General features: G+C 43.9%; 1 protein-coding gene across 3 annotated transcripts in view; it reads right to left on the bottom strand.

Moving 5' to 3' along the window:
* Positions 1-22132, bottom strand: part of STXBP6 (syntaxin binding protein 6) — a 144763-nt gene that overhangs the window by 85816 nt on the left and 36815 nt on the right. For all 3 annotated transcript variants that reach the window (XR_012232643.1, XR_012232644.1, XM_073577864.1), the window contains exon 2: positions 14618-14799. Coding sequence is in view for 1 of the 3 variants with exons in the window: in XM_073577864.1 (XP_073433965.1) it covers positions 14618-14771 (154 nt within the window). In the remaining 2 variants the exon portion in view is untranslated. The remainder of the gene's footprint in view (positions 1-14617; positions 14800-22132) is intronic.

The following is a 22132-nucleotide window of genomic DNA, read 5'->3' as shown; positions in this document are numbered from 1 at the left end:
TGGACCACAAATGTTGTTGTCCAATTTGTCTTGAGTAGGCTGATACCCCATATGTGTGGGTAAACTACTGTATGGGCACACGTCGGGGCTCGGAAGGGAAGTAGTGACGTTTTGGAATGCAGACTTTGATGGAATGGTCGGCGGGTGTCATGTTGCTTTTGGAGAGCCCCTGATGTACCTAAACAGTGGAAACCCCCCACAAGTGACCCCATTTTGGAAACTAGACCCCCTAAGGAACTTATCTAGATGTGTGATGAGCACTTTGAACCCCCCAGTGCTTCACATATGTTTATAACGACCAGGCGTGAAAATAAAAATATCGAATTTTTTCCACAAAAATGATATTTTTGCCCCCAATTTTTTATTTTCCTAAGGGTAACAGGAGAAATTGGACTCCAAAAGTTGTTTTGCAATTTGTCTTGAGTAGTCTGATACCCCATATGTGGGGGTAAACACTGTTTGGGCGCATGGCAGAGCTTGGAAGGGAAGGAGCACCATTTGACTTTTTCAACGCAGAATTGGCTGGAATTGAGATCAGACGCCATGTTGCATTTGAAGAGCACCTGATGTGCCCAAACAGTGGAAATCCCCCAATTATAACTCCAACCCTAACCCCAACACACCCTAGCCCTAATGGGAAAATGGAAATAAATACATTTTTTTAATTTTATTATTTTTCCCTCACTAAGGGGGTTTGATTTACTATTTATGGCGGTTTTTATGTTTGGCAGCTGTCGCACGCTAAAAGACGCTTTTTATTGTAAAAATAGTTTTTGCATCACCACATATTGAGAGCTATAACTTTTCCGTATTTTGACCCACAGAGTCATGTGAGGTCTTATTTTTTGCGGGACGAGTTGATGTTTTTATTGGTACCATTTTCGGGCACGTGACATTTTTTGATCGCTTTTTATTCCGATTTTTGGGACGCAGAATGAACTAAAACCAGCGTTTCATGAATTTCTTTTGGGGGGGTGCGATAAAATTGATAAAGCGGTTTTATTCTTCGGGTCAGTATGGTTACAGCGATACCTCATTTAGGTCGTTTTTTTATGTTTTGTCAGTATGCAATGAAAACTATTTTATATAAAAAATAATTATTTTTGCATCGCTTTATTCTGTGAGCTATAACTTTTTTTATCTTTTTGCGGATGACGCTGTATGGTGGCTCGTTTTTTGCGGGACAAGATGACGTTTTCAGCGGTACCATGGATATTTATATGCGTCTTTTTGATCGCGCGTTATTGCACTTTTTGTTCGGTGGTATGATGATAAATCATTATTTTTTGCTTCGTTTATTTTTATTTTTTAAGGGGTTCGTTAAAGGGGTTAACTAATGGGACAGTTTTATAGGGCGAGTCGTTACGGACGCGGCGATACCAAATGTGTACTTTTATTGTTTTGTTTTTTTTTCAAAAAAAGAATTTATTGTGGAATATTTTTTTAGCTGTCACAGGCATTGCTGCAGACTTCTTCATGCCTGCGCGTTGCAGGCAGTGAGGAAGTCAGCTCCCTACAGGCCCCCGAAGGTCTCCGTCGCCATCTTGGATCCGGGGGCCTGTAGGGAAAGAGTCCTCCGCAGCAGCGCTGCACATTGCGCTGCCGTGGGGGGCTCAGGGAAGCACGGAGGGAGCCCCCTCCCTGCCGATGCTTCCCTTTAACCCCCGGTACACCGCGATCGTGTTTGATCGCGGTGTACAAGGGGTTAACGTGTCGGATGCGGTCCGTGACCGCACCTGACACATTGTGCCGGGTGTCAGCTGTGATAATCAGCTGACACCCGGCCGCGATCAGCGGCGTTCAACACGTGGGCGCCGCTGATCGCTATGACGTACTATCCCGTCCCTGGGAATTAAGTCCCAGGGCACATTGACGGGATAGTACGTCTGATGGCAGTAAGGGGTTAAATATAAGCAATATATGTGGGAGTCGGAGTCGGTGTAAGGGAAATTGAGGAGTCGGAGTCGCAGGTTTGGCTTACCGACTCCACAGCCCTGCTTCTGAATGTGCTTTATACGGGGGGGGGGGAATAGAAAGAAGAGTTATACTGTAGGATGGGCCAAACTCTTGGGGGTGAGAGAAGCAATGTACTTCAAGATATTCAAGATAGGGCCGTATACAGAGCAGAGGGGCCGCATGCAGCCCCTGAGGTAGTCATCTGCGGCCCGCGGTGCACCACATGTCTCACTCCCTGAGGCAGGTAGAAGGGGCGGGGAAGGCGAGCATTCAGGAGCAATGGCTGCTCTGTGTGCCCAGGACCTGGAATGAGCTCACAGGAGGGGGAGTCAGGGTCACATGATCAAGAGCCTCAGTGTATGCAGGACGCTGCTGTCTGTGCTGGTTGCCATGGTGCTGTTGGATGCGGGTAAGATTATGGCTACGGTCAGGAGGGGTTTACAGGGTGAATGTAGCAGAGCCGCGTGTGTACGAGGCGTACGGAGCGGAGCCGCGTGTGTACGAGGCGTACGGAGCGGAGCCGCGTGTGTACGAGGCGTACGGAGCCGCGTGTGTACAAGGCGTACAGAGAGGAGCCCCGTGTGTACGAGGCGTACAGAGCGGATCCGCGTGTGTACTAGGTCTACGGAGCGGAGCCGCGTTTGTACGAGGACCGAGGTGTAGGGAGCAGAGCCATGTGTGTATGAAGTATACGGAGCAGAATCGCATCTGTACAAGGTGTGCGGAGTGGAGCCGTGTGTGCATGAGGACCGAGGTTTAGGCAGCGGAGCCATGTGTATACGAGGTGTACGGAGAGAAGCTGCGTGTGTACGAGGTGTGCAGAGTCACTTGTGTACGAGGTGTGTGGAGCAGAGTCGCGCATGTACGAGTTGTGCTGAGTGGAGGTGTGCATGTATTTTGGCATGGGGGGCCCATTTGAAAGTTTGCACCAGGGCCCATAACTTTGTAGTTACGCCACTGCTCACGCTAGAAGAGAGGAGGAGTGCACCGCTCCGTAGTGGCTGTGGCCCTGCGTGATGAAATCCCTCTGGCGCTGTGTAATGACATAACGCCAGCGCGCAGAGAGCGGAGGCGTGACTTTCCCCCCATTGCTGGATTTTGCAGGTGACTGTGGCTGTACGTGCACAGTGATATGATAGCGACGGCTCACATGCAGAGCCAACACTATCATCCGCTGAGGTAATCTGTACATCGCAGCTGACAACCTATTTGAATGGCAACGATCAGTATTAGCACAGATCGCAGCCGTTTAACCCCTTAGATACCGCTATCAATTCTGACTGTATTAAGTTTGAAAGGAATGCGGCCCGCCAGCTAAAAAATTTTTTATGTGCGGCCCATTTACTCTGCCGAGTTTGAGACCCCTGATATAGAGGGCATGAGAGGAGTAACATACTGCAGGATGGGGCTGTATATAGAGGGGTTTGAAGGGAGTAATATACTGCAGGATGGGGCTGTATATAGAGAGGCTAAGATGAGTTGAGCTGTTTGTTGCCTGCTTCTAAGACAAATTCCAAATGCTGTTCTATTAATGTATATACCAAAACAGGATAAACACATGTTTAAAAAATGACTACGCTGCTGGAAAGAAGGCTCTTGTTGCAATATTCTAGAAGTTTCTTTAATTATCTACTACGCGTTTCAATGCTGTGCTGGGAACTTTGCTATGGGAAGATGTTGGCTGTGTTTTTCTTGAAGTATTTTTTTGGTATCTGCTGCGTCATTACTGGGCAATAGTGAGTGAAGACGTCTGAAGAATGGACCGGTCACTTCTTTTAACCGCATTGTGGCCTAAAGCAGTTAAAAGAAGCTCAATAAGACTGAACATATGCAGAACAAGTCATTTTAACATCGCAGTGCGCATGTTCTTTCCTTATAGAATTCTATAAACACTTTTTGGTTGGGTTTCGGAGCTGAACCTGTCTGAAAAAAGATGTATGCACATACATTGAGAATGGCGGCTTAGAGGTCTATACAGGCAACAGTGATGATATGCCAAGCCTGCACCCTTTTCTAAATGCATTTCAGGCTCTGCATTAAAGGCCCCGTCACACGCTGATTTTGTGACGCTACAGCAATCTCGCCAGTGAGATCGCTGTGTGTGACGGGGATCAGTGACCCCCCTGCTGGTTATCGCTGATCGTGCAGCATCGGCCTGGGCCGTTTCTCGATAGCTGGTCTCCCGCTGGCCAGCGCGCATCGCTGCATGTGGCAGCGAGAGACCAGCGATCAGTGACGCAGGTTTCTAATGTAAACATCCGGTATCCAGGAGCCGCGGCTCCTGGATACCCGCTGTTTACCTTAGAAACCGGCATACACGCTGGTTTCCAAGGTAAACAGCAGTTATCCAGGAGTCACGCGGTTCTTAGATACCCGATGTTTACCTTGGAAACTAGCGTGTACATGAAAGAATGAATGGGGACATGTATCGGGAGATTTTGAGTTCAAACCTCCTTCCATCAGCAAAGGCATTGGAGATGAAACGTGGATGGGTCCTTTCAGCATGATAATGATCCCAAGCACACTGCCAGGGCAACGAAGGAGTGGCTTCGTAAGAAGCATATGAAGGTCCTTGAATGGCCTAGTACGTGTTGCCCAGCGACAGGCCCAAAACATCACTGCTCTAGAGGAGATCTGCATGGAGGAATGGACCAACATACCACCAACAGTAGAAAACCAGAGAACCGCAGGAGTTTTCCATAAAAATAATTAATCTTTATTGCTACATACAAAAGATAAAACAGTATAGCACATATAGACAATACATTGTAGTAAACACCAAGAAACCAGGATATGTGGCGCCAAGCTATCAAATAACAGCCCATGTAGCTTTCCCCAAATCACAATCCCCCATAACCACAAGGGTTAAATAGTGAAGTCCCCCAATGGAGAGTCCCATGGCGCTACAATAGGACCTGGCTAACAGTGTAGCCTCCACTGTCCAACCTATAGTATAAACGGTACCATGGGACAAATCCACCACCAAACAGGGAGAAGGGGGAGCGGGGAAAAGGGCAGCGAGTGAATACTCACATCAAAAAGCTCAGCAGCCACGTCCCGGGACACCCCGACGCGCGTTTCGCTAATCTCAGTTAAAGCCAACTGAGATTAGCGAAACGCGTGTCGGGGTGTCCCGGGACGTGGCTGCTGAGCTTTTAGATGTGAGTATTCACTCGCTGCCCTTTTCCCTGCTCCCTCTTCTCCTCCTCCCTGTTTGATGGTGGATTTGTCCCATGGTACCGTTTATACTATAGGTTGGACAGTGGAGGCTACACGGTTAGCCAGGTCCTATTGTAGCGCCATGGGACTCTCCATTGGGGGACTTCACTATTTAACCCTTGTGGTTATGGGAGATTGTGATTTGGGGAAAGCTACTTGGGCTGTTATTATTTGATAGCTTGGCGCCACATATCCTGGTTTCTTGAAGTTTACTACAATGCATTGTCTATATGTGCTATACTGTTTTATCTTTTGTATGTAGCAATAAAGATTATTTTTATGGAAAACTCCTGCGGTTCTCTGGTTTTCTACTATCTTGCAGTGGAGTGGCTAGGGCACTTATAGGGTGTGTGTACACCCGGTGTAAGTAATTATGAGTCTGGTGGTGGTTATACCACCAACAGTGTGTGCCAACGTTGTGAAGACTTACAGAAAACGTTTGACCTCTGTCGTTGCCAACAAAGGATATATAACAAAATATTGAGATGAACTTTTGTTAATGACCAAATACTTATTTTCCACCATATTTTGAAAAATAAATCTTGCCAAATCAGACAAGGTGATTTTCTGTATTTGCTTTCTCATTTTGACTCTCATACTTGTGGTCTACCTATGATCAGGGCTATGGAGTCGGAGCTCATTTTGGTGGAGTCGGAATAAAATGGACCGACTCCTAAAATATATAATAAATTGGGTACAGTAGTTCAATGCAGAATGTGAATATTTTTTCATAGGAATTTGGGAAAGTTATGAAATGTCCTATAAATAGCCGTTCTATTCCTGATCTAAGGCTACATTCACGCACAGCGTTTTTTGAGGATATGTTTTTCAGCAGCAAAAGCAGATCAGCTTTTTAAAAAACCGCATCACCTAAAAGGTTTTTGAGCTCATAGATAATGTTTTCAATAGCAAAAGCAGATTTATATATTAGAGATATATATATATATATATATATATATATACATACACACACACACACACACACACACACACTATAACTTATCTCAGCTAAGACAAAGCCTAGATCCTCAGGCTACATTGACACCATGGGTGTAGTCAGGATCAATCCTGGGGGGGCAGAACCTCATACTGTTCCGCAGAACCCCATATTGCACACCTCACCTGCTGCAGAACCTCATACTGCACACCCCTACTCTTGAAAATAAAGCCAGCACCTTAAGAAGATGTGGTGATGAATGCAGTCTATTTATTCCAACTACTAATTGTTGTTGATGTGTTACTGAAGACGAGCAATACCTGTCCTGGGCGTCCTTTTGGGCAGCTATGAGGTGTACCTGACTGGTGCTAAAGAAAAAAAGGAGTGTTAGTCTGTGTGCTACCCGGCTTTCATTCTTTTTGGTACAGATAAGATATGGATAGACAGATATGGATAAATGGATAGATAGAGCAGATTTCTAATCTGCTTTTGCTATTGAAAACATTATCTATGAGCTCAAAAACCTTTTAGGTGTAGGTGATGCGGTTTTTTAAAAAGCTGATCTGCTTTTGCAGCTGAAAAACATATGCTCAAAAAACACAGGAAAAACGCTGTGTGTGAATGTAGCCTTAGATCAGGAATAGAACGGCTATTTATAGGACATTTCATAACTTTCCCAAATTCCTATGAAAAAATATTCACATTCTGCATTGAACTACTGTACCCAATTTATTATATATTTTAGGAGTCGGGGGTCGGTCCATTTTATTCCGACCACCAAAATGAGCTCCGACTCATAGCCCTGATCATAGGTAGACCACAAGTATGAGAGTCAAAATGAGAAAACAAATCCAGAAAATCACCTTGTCTGATTTGGCAAGACAAGATTTATTTTTCAAAATATGGTGGAAAATAAGTATTTGGTCATTAACAAAAGTTCATCTCAATATTTTGTTATATATCCTTTGTTGGCAACGACAGAGGTCAAACGTTTCCTGTAAGTCTTCACAACGTTGGCACACACTGTTGGTGGTATAACCACCACCAGACTCATAATTACTTACACCGGGTGTACACACACCCTATAAGTGCCCTAGCCACTCCACTGCAAGATAGTAGAAAACCAGAGAACCGCAGTTTTCCATAAAAATTAATCTTTATTGCTACATACAAAAGATGAAACAGTATAGCACATATAGACAATGCATTGTAATAAACTTCAAGAAACCAGGATATGTGGCGCCAAGCTATCAAATAATAACAGCCCAAGTAGCTTTCCCCAAATCACAATCCCCCATAACCACAAGGGTTAAATAGTGAAGTCCCCCAATGGAGAGTCTCATGGCGCTACAATAGGACCTGGCTAACCGTGTAGCCTCCACTGTCCAACCTATAGTATAAACGGTACCATGGGACAAATCCACCACCAAATAGGGAGGAGGAGAAGAGGAAGCGGGGAAAAGGGCAGCGAGTGAATACTCACATCAAAAAGCTCAGCAGCCACTTCCCAGGACACCCCGACACGCGTTTCGCTAATCTCAGTTGGCTTTAATATATAAAGCTCAAGTGTGTGTATGTATGTATGTATGTATGTATGTATGTATGTATGTATGTATGTATGTATGGGATAGGTATCTGCACCGTCGCAGCTACAGTCACAAAATTTGGCACAGTCACACATCTGGACCCCGAGAGTGAAATAGGCTATGTTGTGAGGCGAAATTTTAACCCCGCACATTCCAATTCACCAAACAATTTTGCCCCTATCTACATAATGGGGAAAAAGTGTGTGTGTGTGTATCAAGCCCCGCCCCTCATTATGATGTCATAATGGTTGCCATGGCGACGCTGATGTCATCATAGGTTGCAAGCCCCGACGCTCATTATGATGTCATAATGGTTGACTACGGGATGGAGGATGTGTGACGGGTATATGGGCACTGGACTATGGAATGGAGGATATGTATGACGGGTATATGGGCACGGGGCTATGGGATGGAGGATGTGTGATGTGTATATGGGCACTGGACTATGGGATGGAGGATATGTATGACGGGTATTTTGGCAGGGGACTATGGGATGGCGGATATGTATGATGGGTATGTGGGCACGGGACTATGGGATAGAGGATATGTATGATGGGTATATGGGCATGGGACTATGGGATGGAGGATGTGTGATGGGTATATGGGCACTCGACTATGGGATGGAGGATATGTATGATGGGTATATGGGCACAGGCCTATGGGATCGTGGATATGTATGATGGGTATATGGGCACGGGACTATGGGATGGAGGATAATTATAATTTGCTATAACTAACCACAATTAGTTACTATGCCCGGGCAGCGCCGGGCTCTTCAGCTAATAAATATATATATACATACATACATACATACATACATACACACACACATACATACCGTACAGACCAAAAGTTTGGACACACCTTCTCATTCAAAGAGTTTTCTTTATTTTAATGACTATGAAAATTGTAGATTCACTCTGAAGGCATCAAAACTATAAATTAACACATGTGGAATTATATAATTAACAAAAAAGTGTGAAACAACTCAAAATACTGTATGTCTTATATTCTAGGTTCTTCAAAGCAGTCACCTTTTGCTTTGATTACTGCTTTGCACACTCTTGGCATTCTCTTGATGAGCTTCAAGAGGTAGTCACCGGAAATGGTTTTCACTTCACAGGTGTGCCCTGTCAGGTTTAATAAGTGGGATTTCTTGCCTTATAAATGGGGTTGGGACCATCAGTTGTGTTGTGCAGAAGTCTGGTGGATACACAGCTGATAGTCCTACTGAATAGACTGTTAGAATTTGTATTATGGCAAGAAAAAAGCAGCTAAGTAAAGAAAAACAAGTGGCCATCATTACTTTAAGAAATGAAGGTCAGTCAGTCCGAAAAATTGGGAAAACTTTGAAAGTGTCCTCAAGTGCAGTGGCAAAAACCATCAAGCGCTACAAAGAAACTGGCTCACATGAGGACCGCCCCAGGAAAGGAAGACCAAGAGTCACCTCTGCTGCGGAGGATAAGTTCATCCGAGTCACCAGCCTCAGAAATCGCAGGTTAACAGCAGCTCAGATTAGAGACCAGGTAATGCCACACAGAGTTCTAGCAGCAGACACATCTCTACAACAACTGTTAAGAGGAGACTTTGTGCAGCAGGCCTTCATGGTAAAATAGATGCTAGAAAACCACTGCTAAGGACAGGCAACAAGCAGAAGAGACTTGTTTGGGCTAAAGAACACAAGGAATGGACATTAGACCAGTGGAAATCTGTGCTTTGGTCTGATGAGTCCAAATTTGAGATCTTTGGTTCCAAGCACCATGTCCAGGTGAACGGATGGACTCTACATGCCTGGTTTCCACCGTGAAGCATGGAGGAGGTGGTGTGATGGTGCTTTGCTGGTGACACTGTTGGGGATTTATTCAAAATTGAAGGCATACTGAACCAGCATGGCTACCACAGCATCTTGAAGCGGCATGCTATTCCATCCAGTTTTAATTGGACCATCATTTATATTTCAACAGGACAATGACCCCAAACACACCTCCAGGCTGTGTAAGGGCTATTTGACCAAGAAGGAGAGTGATGGGGTGCTACTCCAGATGACCTGGCCTCCACAGTCACCAGACCTGAACCCAATCGAGATGGTTTGGGGTGAGTTGGACCGCAGAGTGACAGCAAAAGGGCCAACAAGTGCTAAGCATCTCTGGGAACTCCTTCAAGACTGTTGGAAGACCATTTCCAGTGACTACCTCTTGAAGCTTATCAAGAGAATGCCAAGAGTCTGCAAAGCAGTAATCAAAGCAGAAGATGGCTACTTTGAAGAACCTAGAATATAAGACATATTTTCAGTTGTTTCACACTTTTTCGTTAATTATATAATTCCACATGTGTTAATTCATAGTTTTAATGCCTTCAGAGTGAATCTACAATTTTCATAGCCATGAAAATAAAGAAAACTCTTTGAATGAGATGGTGTCCAAACTTTTGGTCTGTACTGTGTATATGTAATCGATATTACATAGTGTATTACATATTTACAATTTATTACAGTTTTTTGTGTTCTAAAGTTGTATTCCAATAAATAGGTATTATGTTCTATCTAAATATCTTAAATGTTTGATGTTCACATTGTACTACAATAAATTTTTCACTTAAACATAAGCAATATATGTGGGAGTCGGAGTCGTGGAGTCGGAGTAAGGGAAATTGAGGAGTCGGAGGTTTGGCTTACCGACTCCACAGCCCTGCCTATGATGTAAATTACAGACCTCTCATCTTTTTAAGTGGGAGAACTTGCACAATTGGTGACTGACTAAATACTTTATTTCCCCAATGAGTAACATATATGATATATACATACATAATATATATATATTATTCTCTTATATTTGTTTTGTGTGTGTAAACATTATATGTGAACACGGTATGTACTGATATTATGGTCTTCAATGAAAAAGTAGAGGTTGAACAAGGAAATGACATCACAATTTATTTTTTTTTAAATAATATATCTTTATTTAGCTTACAAGAACACATACAAATCCGAATGAAAATAAGCATCAAAAACGCATCAAAACCACGTGGCATTTCAACTGCATTTTCTGCCAAGAGAGGCAGAATCCGCACAGAAATTTCCACACGCAAATCCAGAACGTGCGCACATAGCCTAACAGGTAACATTCTAAAGCTGCATTCGCAAAGCTAGTCAAGGGTCAACTGATTAACGAGGCAGTTTTAGACCACCGTTCATGAAAACCATCACGTTTCCGTAAGACGATAATAAGTGCTATACTTAAGTATACATATAAGTATATTCCAAGAGACCAGTTTGGACAACATTATCAAACTGCAACTCCCCTCATCGACAGAGCAAAGTTGATTGTGGGGGTCCTATAGCTAAAAGTCCTATCAACCACCTGCTACTACCTGGCCAACCATGGCCTCATTTCTCTTTCTACAAGGAGTAAAGTCTGGCTAACAAAGGTGGCCCAATTGGCATGTCTCACTCTATAGTTAGGATTGTATTATCCAAGCAAGTTATTGGTATGGCCATTGGCATTGAACTGACCTGCCGAATCAATATAGATGATGAAATGTTCTATTTCTGGACAAATAATTACTGGAATCTCTATCTAAAAACCACAGAATCTGAACATTTCCCCACTGAACATCCTTTACAAGTCACATATGAAGCCGCCGCTCTTCAGTAGCATTTAAAATAGATTCCTATTAACAGACACATAATTTAGGAGCTGAAGAAGGGGGCGTAAAGAATGAGCCCTTTGCATTGACTTTATGTCAAGTAGAAGACATGCTTTACAATGTAGTGCTCAGGGTCCGTGAACATGCGAAGAGGAACAGTTTCATTTTACAGACCCTGTATGGAAAACAAAAAAACACACACTATCCTGCTTGATATTTTAATTAGTAGCCTGCGATACATTTCTCACATCTCAATGGAGACACATTGCCAATATAAGAGGTACCTGTCTGCTGAGTGCTTTCTGGAGGCGCTCTACTGTGGAGGGTACAAGAAAACAGTAATACGCGCTCTACTCTGTAGGTCACAACGAACAATGAGATTAGGCAATTTGGATCAACAGAAATGTTTTTTCTGATTTTAGATCCACATATAGATCTGATTTTCTAGGCCCTTGTATGTAAAGAGCTAGGACATACTTTCATGTGGCGCCTTCAGACATCATTCATCATTGGCTCCATCTTGGATCGCAATGCACGGACTGACCACACATCTCCCAAATTTAGAGTGACAACCTTCATAGAAATATATCAAGCTGTCATACTAAAGTCAGGAGACGTGCAATCAGTCAGTGCATTGCGATCCGAGATCAGGCCAATGATGATGGACGTCTCAAACAGCCCTTAGTGGTTTGGAAATGGTTGGTGGAAATGCACTTATACACGTGGCTGCAATAAATGAGAATTCCTGACATGAACGGCACCAGAAACTTAGCGCTACTGGGATTAGAACCTGTGTATTTGGCCAATTCTGCACCTTGAGAGATCAAGAAAGATCTAGTAAAGAAAAACAAAAAGGGAAAAAAAAGCCTACTGGCAATCTTGTTGAACCTTGCAGATACATATATATGTTCACATCTATATCTCACCAGCAGTATCACTTATTCAGTATGCATTGCTTATACAGTGCTATCATATTCCGCAGCACCTTTCAGACATTATCATCACTGTCCCCCCATTTTGGCTCACAATCTAAATTCCCTCGCGGTACTTCTCTGGAGTTTGTGGGAACATACAAACTCCTTAGTGGGATTTGAAACCAGAACTCCAGTGCTGCAAAACTGTCGACTAAGGCTAGTTTCACATTTGCGTTTGGAGGCGCAGCGGACTCAAGCCGTGAAGCTCCGCCCCTGCCACGCCTCCTCCGGTCAGCTCCGCCTATGGGCGCATGCAGCTTCATGTGGCCTGCGTACCCTATCTTTAGCATTGGGTACGCAGGCCGTGCGCAGGTATGTGTCCTTTCGATACCCGTTATAGACTGTGTGCCTGTCCACAGGTCCCGTTTTTATTTTAGGGACATAAGAGTCCACAAATAAAAAAACAAAAAACAAAAGAAAATGAAACTCATTTTTTTAAAGGGAACCTGTCACCCCCTCCCCCCCAGGGCGCTTTTAAGTTAAAGAGCCACCTTCTTCTTTTTCTGACCCCTAGTAATGCCAAAATATTGACTTTCATAATTATCTCCTCATACCTGTAATGTGTCCCTCAGGTATGTTGTGTCCCCCAGTATCAGCCGCCTACCATCCGTCAATCATGCCTGTCCGAGGCCTCGGCGATGCCCACGATCTGTCCATCATGAGGCCCCGTGCGTCACTGCCTCCTCTTGATTTGAATCCCGGCACCTGCGCTGTAACAAGTTTCTCGGGCATGTGACATCTGGCTATTGCGCCTGCGCATTGTGGAGGCCCCAGATCCCTCCCCGCAGTGTGTTATGATGTATTCACACTACGGGGCTGGGGCCTCCGCAACACGCAGGCGCAATAGCCTGATGTCGGTTCTCGGGCAGCGCGCACTGCGCATGCCCGAGAACACTTGTTACAGCACAGGCGCCGGTATTCAAATCAAGAGGAGGCAGCGACGCACAGGGGCATCATGATGGACAGATCATGTGCGGCGCCGAGGCCTCGGACAGGCATGATTGACGGATGGTAGGCGGCTGATAGAGGGGGACACAACATACCTGTGGGACACATTACAGGTATGAGGAGATAATTATAAAAGTCAATATTTTGGCATTACTGGGGGTCAGAAACAGAAGAGCCACCTTCACAGAATGCAGCCTTAGTGCTGCTGAAGGTGGCTCTTTAACTGAAAAACGCCCTGGGGGGGGGTGACAGGTTCCCTTTAAGTGGTCAAATGCTGGCAGTCTAATGGCGTCTTGGATGCATCTGTGTGCAGTCATTTTTTCACTGTCAGATGCTAGAAGATGAAGAAACCTCCATCAAATTTTTGTGGAGTTTTTTTAGCAGACGATAAAAAAAGATGAAACGCTGATGATAAAAATGGACACACCGACCAAACTTTCATGACAATATAATCCAGAGCAGATAGAAAACTGTCCTTTTGAGCATGCACGAAAAAAAATAACTCAAGTCTGAATGAGGCCTAAAACAGTGAAGGCCACTTTTGTTAGTGTTTCACGTAAGCAATCATTTTAGAAGTTTACTATTTTTTTTTTAAAAGACGCCACACAGTAACAGTAATGCAGTAAGACACGGGGCCAAATGCCGCAGGAAATAAATATTAATAGCACGTAAGATGACAGCGGCAATGTGACAACGCTTCTGAGGAAAAGGATGCAATCAGACGGTCTTATAAACTGGACCGCAATGCTTTCATTGGTTCCTGCTCTCCCGACCCGAGCGTGACAGCTGCATAAAAATACATGATGCTGTCACGCTCGGGTCAGGAGAGCCGCCGGCCAGTCCCGTGCATTGCGGTCCGATTTATATAGCCATCTAACTACACCATGACAGTTTATGGCTTCCTTTTTTTAAAAAAAAATATGAGTAAAAAAAGAATCTGTCACCAGTTTTTTGCCAGCTAATGTGAGAGCAAAATAATGAACAGAGACTCCGATTGTGCATCACTTACTGGGCTGCTTGAGGTAGTTTTGATAAAATTGCTAATTTATCTGAAGATTATGACTAGAGGACTAGTAGTCTTCCATACTCATGAGCTCTGCATAACTCCACTTTCACCACTGATTGGCGTGTTTTTGCCTATGCACAGTGCATACAAAAAATCTGCCAATGAGTGGTGTGGGTGGGGTTATAGAGAGCTCAGCATTCAGAGAACTGCTAGATCTGCAGCAGAGTAATGTAGTAATTTTATCAAAACGGCAACAAGCTGCCCAACAATAGACATTATGCTGCTCTTAGATGGGGTAGCAAAAATCTGGTGACAGATTCCTTTTAACAGTCTTTGTATGGTCTACCTGATAGACAGATGTATGTGCGGTATTCTCCTTGTCCTCCGGTCGCTAGGAATGGAATTTTTTTCTTGGTCCTCCGTTTTACAAGCACGGCCCCCAGCATACGCTCATCTTGGGGAGAGAAAACCTCCTTGCTAATGGTGGCTTTAGCAGACATAATGCGTAAGATTTGGCTGACGCGTCACCTAGAAGGGGTTAAATAACAGAAAACATTCAGAAGGTCATCTAATCATGGATGAAAAGTAGCTCTAATTTTATGAATACATGGCTATAAAACTTCACATATGTTGCTCTCAAACACAAAAGTCTAATAAAAAAATAGAAATTTGTTACATAAATCTACGGCTGTATCTGTGTTGCAGCCGCGCATGTTACAGGCCCTTCTAAACTCTCTTCCACTATGTCTAATGAAGCTGCAGACAACAGGCTAATTGCTATTCCCGCATGGCCGACCATGAAGTCAAATCCATTCTCTGCTGCTTTTCCAGTAGGGCTACAAGTTTATAAATGCCAGCTGCTGCTGTTAGTACAATAGTTCCAGAGAATGCGACACTGGACACATCGGTAAGTACTAACTGACTACTGTCTGTTTTAGAGATTCAACTAGATGACTATATAAAAAAAATGCAGATTTTCTTTGCATATCACCATTTCCCCCACTTAACAGCTTTCAAGGATTTTCACTTTGCTCTTTAGGAATGATCACACCGCCAATTATTTGGATGAAAATATCTCAGTGAAGCAATTATTCTGAAGGTGACACGGATAGCAGGTTCAGAGAGAAGTATTGACCAGGCAACATCCCAAGACACCGAAAAGAAGAAACATTAAGGAAAAGGCATCCCAGTGTCAAACACAATGCATAGTAAAACATTTTTTTTTTTTTTGTGTAAAGAAAAATGAAAAAAAAAAAAAAAAAAAAGTCTTAGACCATAGTGGGTGGTAAACAAACACAACAGCCGTAGCCTCAAACGCCCTGTAGGAAGCTGGATTGCGGTGAAACATTCTGTAATATTTAGGTTTTAATGAAATTTCATCCACTTATATCACAATGAAAACACAGACTGAATTGCAATCAGCCAACTGCAACAAAGGAGAGAGGTGAGAAAGCTGCTGCTAGACACCTCAAGTGATTAATTACAGTATCTATTGAGTAAACTATAAAACTAAAAGTATAGGACATTAAACCTCAAGAAGCCCAATAACCCTCTACCCAAAAAATACACATTGGAAGGTGGGTCACAGCTGGATTTGGAAAAATCCGCAGGTAACTTCTCAGGTCAAAAGACCTGCGGTTTACCTGTGGATTAGCCTGCGGTTTCACACCTCTACAATGGAGAAGTTGTGAAACCGCTGCGGATTCCGCATAAAGAATTGACATGCTGCGGATTTGAACCCGCAGCAAATCCGTGCGGAAAAATCTGCAGCATGTGCACAGCGTTTTTCAGCTTTCCATTGAAAACAATGGTACTGTACAACACAGCTAAATCTGCTGCGGACCCGCAGAGCTTGAAACGCTGCGGATCCTCAGGAGAATCCACAACGTGTGCACATGGCCTTATGCGGAATCTGCAGCGGTTTTCACACCTGTGAAACCGCAGGTCTTTTGACCTGAGAATTTACCTGAGTATTTTTCCAAATCTGCAGCACCTAAAACCAGTGCTTTTTTGCGCCGGTACGCAACGGTACGGCGTACCGGAAATCTGAAGATGCTGCTGCACACTTTAAAATAATAAATCATTCATTCTTACCCTCCGTCGCTCTGTCACCGCTGCTGTCCTCCAGTCCCCGCTTCTTCCTGCTTGTACTCGGCTATGACCGTCACAGCAGCAATGATGTCATCGCTGCTGCGCCTGTCACATGACGCCGGTGAAAGCAGGAAGAAGCAGGGACTGGCAGCAGTTGCGAAGGGTAAGGCTGAGTTCACACGTTGCATTTTTTTCGCGTTTCCGCGGCGGTTTTAACCGCGCGATTTTGCCGCGAAAAATAGGCATTCCATGCATTCCTATGGGATTCCGCAATGCTGTGCTAATGCTGCGGTTTTTACCGCAGCGGAATCGCTTCGCGGTAAAAACCGCAGCATGCTCATTAATTTTGAGGAAACGCGGCGATCCCCCACCCATAGGAATGCATTGTTCTGCTTTCTTCCCGCATGTGGCTGTGCCCACCATGCGGAAAGTAAGCAGAACATTTGCGGATGGTACCCACGGTCCGGAGGAGAGGAGACTGTCCTCCGGGCTCTGGGTACCATATCCCTGTAAAAAATAGAATTTAAAATAAAAAATATTGTTATTCTTACCTTCCGGCATCCCGCGCAGCCTTCCCGCCTCTCTCCACGCTCTCGTTCCCAGTAATCCTTTGCGAAAATGCCCGCGATGGCGTCCGTTCTCGCGGGATCGCGAAGTCTCACGGTCATACGCGCGACGTCATCGCGAATTACCACGAGACGTCGCAATCCCGCGGGAACGTACGTCATCGCGGGCATTTTCGCAAAGGATTACTGGGAACGAGAGCGTGGAGAGCAGCGGGAAGGCTGCGCGGGATGCCGGAAGGTAAGAATAACACCATTTTTTATTTTGTATTACATTTTATCTTTTACTACTGATGCTGCATAAGCGGCCTCAGTAGTAAAAAGTTGGTCACACTTGTCAAACATTATGTTTGACGAGTGTGACCAACCTGTCAATCAGTTCTCCAAGCGATGCTCCAGATCGCTTGGAAAACGCTAGCATTTTGCAAGCTAATTACGCTTCCAAAATGCTAGTTTTTCCGCGGGAAAATCGCGGGAATTTAAAATGCGATTTTCCCGCGGAATGGAATTCCGGAATTCTCGCGGTAATTTCCGCAAGAGTTCCGGTACGCGTGCACATAGCCTAAGAATGAATGGCAAATATTTTTTTTTTACAAAAAAAAAGCCCTGCCTAAAACTACGTGTGCACATAGCCTAAGACGCTTGCCTATTTTATGTTCCTTGTCCTCCACTGAAGGCTGATTTTTCTTTTTCTGACCCCTACAGCCCTTGGACATTTTTTTTTAGCATAAAGGCGGGACATAAGATCTAATCATGTAGCTCCCGTTAGGACATTAGAAATTACACTGCCCATGAGTACATATCCATCATCGCTGTGGCAGCTATCTGCCTTTATTGGTGCATCACTTTGGTGTATACAAGGTGGTCTTTCACACTCCATGCAAATGTAGTAACATGTATGTTCATCTAATCAAGTAGGTCCTTAGCATGCTCTATACTTAAGTAGCCTGCCCTCTCCAACAGCAATCTGAGGGAATGATACATCTAAACCAGCACTGCTCCTGCTGGTCTTGATGAGGAAATGGGATGGAGTCAGACACTCGCGATTCGTGAAGAGGTGTATGCCAGACAAGTGGCATAAACTTTAGTGTGCGCCTCTCCACAAAGATTGAGGCAAAGCGAACACCACTGCTCGTCATGAATTTGACAAGTGGCGATCGCCACGACCCCATTCCGCCTTCTTTGTTGGAGATGGGCGGAAAAGGCGTGAGAATGCCTAAAGCTGCATAATTTTTGCGCAGCCGTTAGTTGTGCCAAAATTATGTGACTTTTCAAAGCTTTGTACGTCAAAATATTGCCATAAAAGCTTTGATGAATCGGCCCCTTAAGTGTTTAATGCAAGGTAACCTTACGCATGAGTGCATCCAGCATTTCTGGTGCACAAGCGCGGATCTCGTTGCCAGCATAGCCATCTGTGACTGGCCAGAAAGAAACCATGCATGCTAGTCCTGTAATACATCACACTACTACAGGACGTATCACAGGCTAGGCTGATGAAAGCAGCAATAAGCTAGGGGGACAATTTCATGGCCTCGGACTAGTAATACAAGAAAAACTGTCCCAGGACAGGTTTTCAAAGTATGTTTCTTCTGAAACAATGCAGCATTCTAGAATGGCGCCTATATTATTGGAATAATGCACCGAGACTCTTATTCATGCTGCCTGTGGTTTGGCAAGCTTGAATCATCTGACACGTTCCCTTCAATTCAAACCCCAAACAACCCAATTCAGATTTAGGGGGCAGTTGTATAAAATTTAAAAAACAAATACAATTGGCTAATTGAGAAAGTTTTTCTCCCCCAATAAAGCATTGTCTGCAGCTAAGGTTCTGTTTATTGTTTAAAGGGGACTTTTCACCACATTTTTCATGCTGAAGAGGAGACAAGATGTAATAGTGATTGCAGAGTGGAATAAAACATTTTTATTCAAGTTTGTCTCTCCGTTACAGCAATATTAACAAAGTATTTGGACCCTAATAAGTCAACACCAAGTGGGGAGTCAGGAGACAGTTTTCATTGGGGGCATGTACTTATCCCTGTATGATGCTCACCAATCATAAGCAGGAGAGAAAACGCAGTAGAAAGAAGAACACGCCCCCCCCACCATAGCTTAGAGCAGGTTTCTCAGTGTGTGAGAAGTAATGATACAGCTCTGATCTCCTGATCTTATCTCCTGATCTTACCTCCTGCATGAGGCAGGGAAGGGGAGAGGCAGCACAGCTGAGTTTAGTTGGGTCACATTGCAAATAAACCCTGCTGTTATGATTGGGTCACCGAGGAGGAGAGACAGCCCAAGCTAAACCACAGAAAACCAGAGAGGTTGGTAACTAAGTGGATTAGTGGATTACAGACCCCTGATCCTATCCACACAACTAGCAGTAGCCGTGGAGCGTGCCTACGATGATCCTAGACACCTCGGCACAGCCGGAGAGCTAACTAAGCCTAAAGCAAGAAAGGGGAAATCTAAACTACCCCGGAGCAGACCCCAAAGGAATAGATAGCCCCCAAACATATATTGTCTGTGAGACAAGATGAAAACACAAACGCAGGTAGGAAAATAGACTGAGCAAATGATGGGGCCCATACTGTCTAGACAGGACAGCAAAAGGAAAGACACTGTCTGCAATCACGCAAAAAACCCTGCAAAAAGGTCCAACATGTCTGATGAAAAAATACTGAAGTCGCACGACTTCGCCCACTATATCAGCACTCTGGTATATTCTGAAAGCAGAACAAAAAGAGGCCAATCTAATAAGGGACAAAAATAAACTGGCACAAGCAGTAACATATGGATGGTGATACAGCACAGCCCCAGCCGGAGCTGGCTGACCCACACCAGGGCTGTGGAGTCGGAGTCGTGGAGTCGGAGCTCATTTTGGTGGAGTCGGAGTCGGAGTTGGAGTCGGTATAAAATGGACCGACTCTGACTCCTAAAATATATAATAAATTGGGTACAGTAATTCAATGCAGGATGTGCTGAATATTTTTTCATAGGAGTTTGGGAAAGTTATGAAATGTCCTATAAATGGCTGTTATATTCCTGATCTAAGGCTACATTCACACACAGCGTTTTTCCTGTGTTTTTTGAGGATACGTTTTTCAGCTGCAAAAGCTGATCATCTTTTCAAAAAACCGCATCACCTGAAAGGTTTTTGAGCTCATAGATAATGTTTTCAATAGCAAAAGCAGATTAGAAATCTGCTCTATCCATTTATCCATATCTGTCTATCCATATCGTATCTCTACCAAAAAGAATGAAAACCGGGTAGTACACCAATATATATTCTGTTCTATCTAAATATCTTGATTATTGGATCATAAAAATGATTAAATGTCTGAGGTTCACATTGTACTACAATAAATTTTTCACTTAAATATAAGCAATATGTGTGGGAGTCGGAGTCGTGGAGTTGGAGTCGGTGTAAGGGAAATTGAGGAGTCGGAGTCGCAGGTTTGGCTTACCGACTCCACAGCCCTGACCCACACAAAACTGAAATAGACAAAACCAGATCAAATGTGAACAGAATAGCAAAAGAACACTTAGCTGAGCATGCAGGGACTGAGCTGGAAACTAAGACCTCAGGAGGCAGGAAAAAAATCACCAGCAGGGATAGAGGGAGTCGGCTGTCTTAAATCCAGTCAGAAACCCCAGATCTCCAATAGTCATCATCATTATCAGGTGGCAAGCCTCTGTTAATCAGATCAGCTCCATTACCTCCAGTACCACCAGAGGGAGCCCAGAAAGAGAACTTGCAAACCCTGCGTCAACCTGACCAGCTCCATCACCTTCAGCAGTAACCAGAGGTAGACCAGAAAGCGAATTCACAACACCCTGCTAAATAATGAGTGTCAGTAATCACATTTATGTCGACTGCGGTCCACTGGTAATTGCTCTGCAGAGAGATCGAGAGATCAAATCTGTTATTACATCTCACACAGGAGCAGTCTGTTCTGGGCTAGTCCTGTGCAAAACATTATGAAACACTGGTATGATCTTAGTGCAGAGTGATTACAAATTGAGCACAACCGGCATGTGTGATTACTGATACATCTCTGGATAGACCATGTGGGGGAGGGGCAGTACAGCAGAGTTGACAGTGCTATTACAAAAGAACAACTGATAGAATGGTTTGTAATGTGACACAGCTAAACTGAGCTGCACTGTCCACTCCCCGCACTCATTCATGCAGGAGGGTAGACCAGGAGATCAGGACTGTATCATTACAACTTGCGGCTGAGAAACCTGCTCTAAGCCATGGCGTGGTGTGTTCTTCATTCTTTGGGTGTTGCAGCCTGCTTATGATTGGTCAGCATCATACACTGCAAAGAAGTACACAACCCCAGTGAAAACTGTCTGATAGCACCCTCTTGAACTTAAAAAAGTTTAACTCATTAGGGGCCAAATGCTTTGATTGCTAATATCTCTGCAACGTAGGCACAAAATTTAAAGGAAAAAGAAAAAAAAATGTATTTCACTGTGCAAAAACTATTACACTATGTGTCCAGGGAAAGACTTAAATGGGGAACAATTTTCTAATATCACAAATGTGCATATACTGACTAAAAGCTTTCATCTTTCCATCGTCGCCTGAAATCATACTTGTCATAGGTCTACATAGTAAATAAACAGAACTGAGTATACGTATTATTTATTTTAAAAAGTTATTTTTGTATTTCAGCAGAATGTATCTGCAGTGCATCTGTGCTGTGCCTACATCATGCTGGTCACTGTACTCTTCAGACGATGCTTTGTGATGAGCAGATCTATCTGCAGTCACAGTATCTTCCCTAAGGCAGGAAACATTCATCAGCATCTGCAGGAGGGAAGGTTCCCAGCGCAGACTGGAAGCAGGACATCTGTTCAGGCAGCCACCTCCTGACACAGGTAATAACAAAAGAGAATGCCGCAGATTCACAGTTCTGACAGGCGGTGTGGTTGCTGCACGGAGGAGTGAGGAGGCAGAAAAGATCAGCATAAAAGGCAGAATAAAAAAAAAAGAAAATACATTTCATTTTCCCATTTTTGCTCTTTGAACTGTCTATAATTTCCAAGTTACACTAAGCTTTGAAGTCAAGTCTAACAATTCTAAACCTGGATACCAATAGCATACACATGATAACAGAAGGGAAATCAAAAGAAGAAATACCAGTAAATCCTTTTTTCTATAGCATTTAACCTATGATTTATAAATATATACAGTGCTTCTA

The sequence above is a fragment of the Dendrobates tinctorius genome, unplaced genomic scaffold (genome assembly GCF_039654945.1).
Source record: "Dendrobates tinctorius isolate UK_male_01 unplaced genomic scaffold, ASM3965494v1 ptg000057l, whole genome shotgun sequence".
Taxonomy (NCBI): domain Eukaryota; kingdom Metazoa; phylum Chordata; class Amphibia; order Anura; family Dendrobatidae; genus Dendrobates; species Dendrobates tinctorius.
This window is presented reverse-complemented; position numbering and strand designations above follow the sequence as displayed.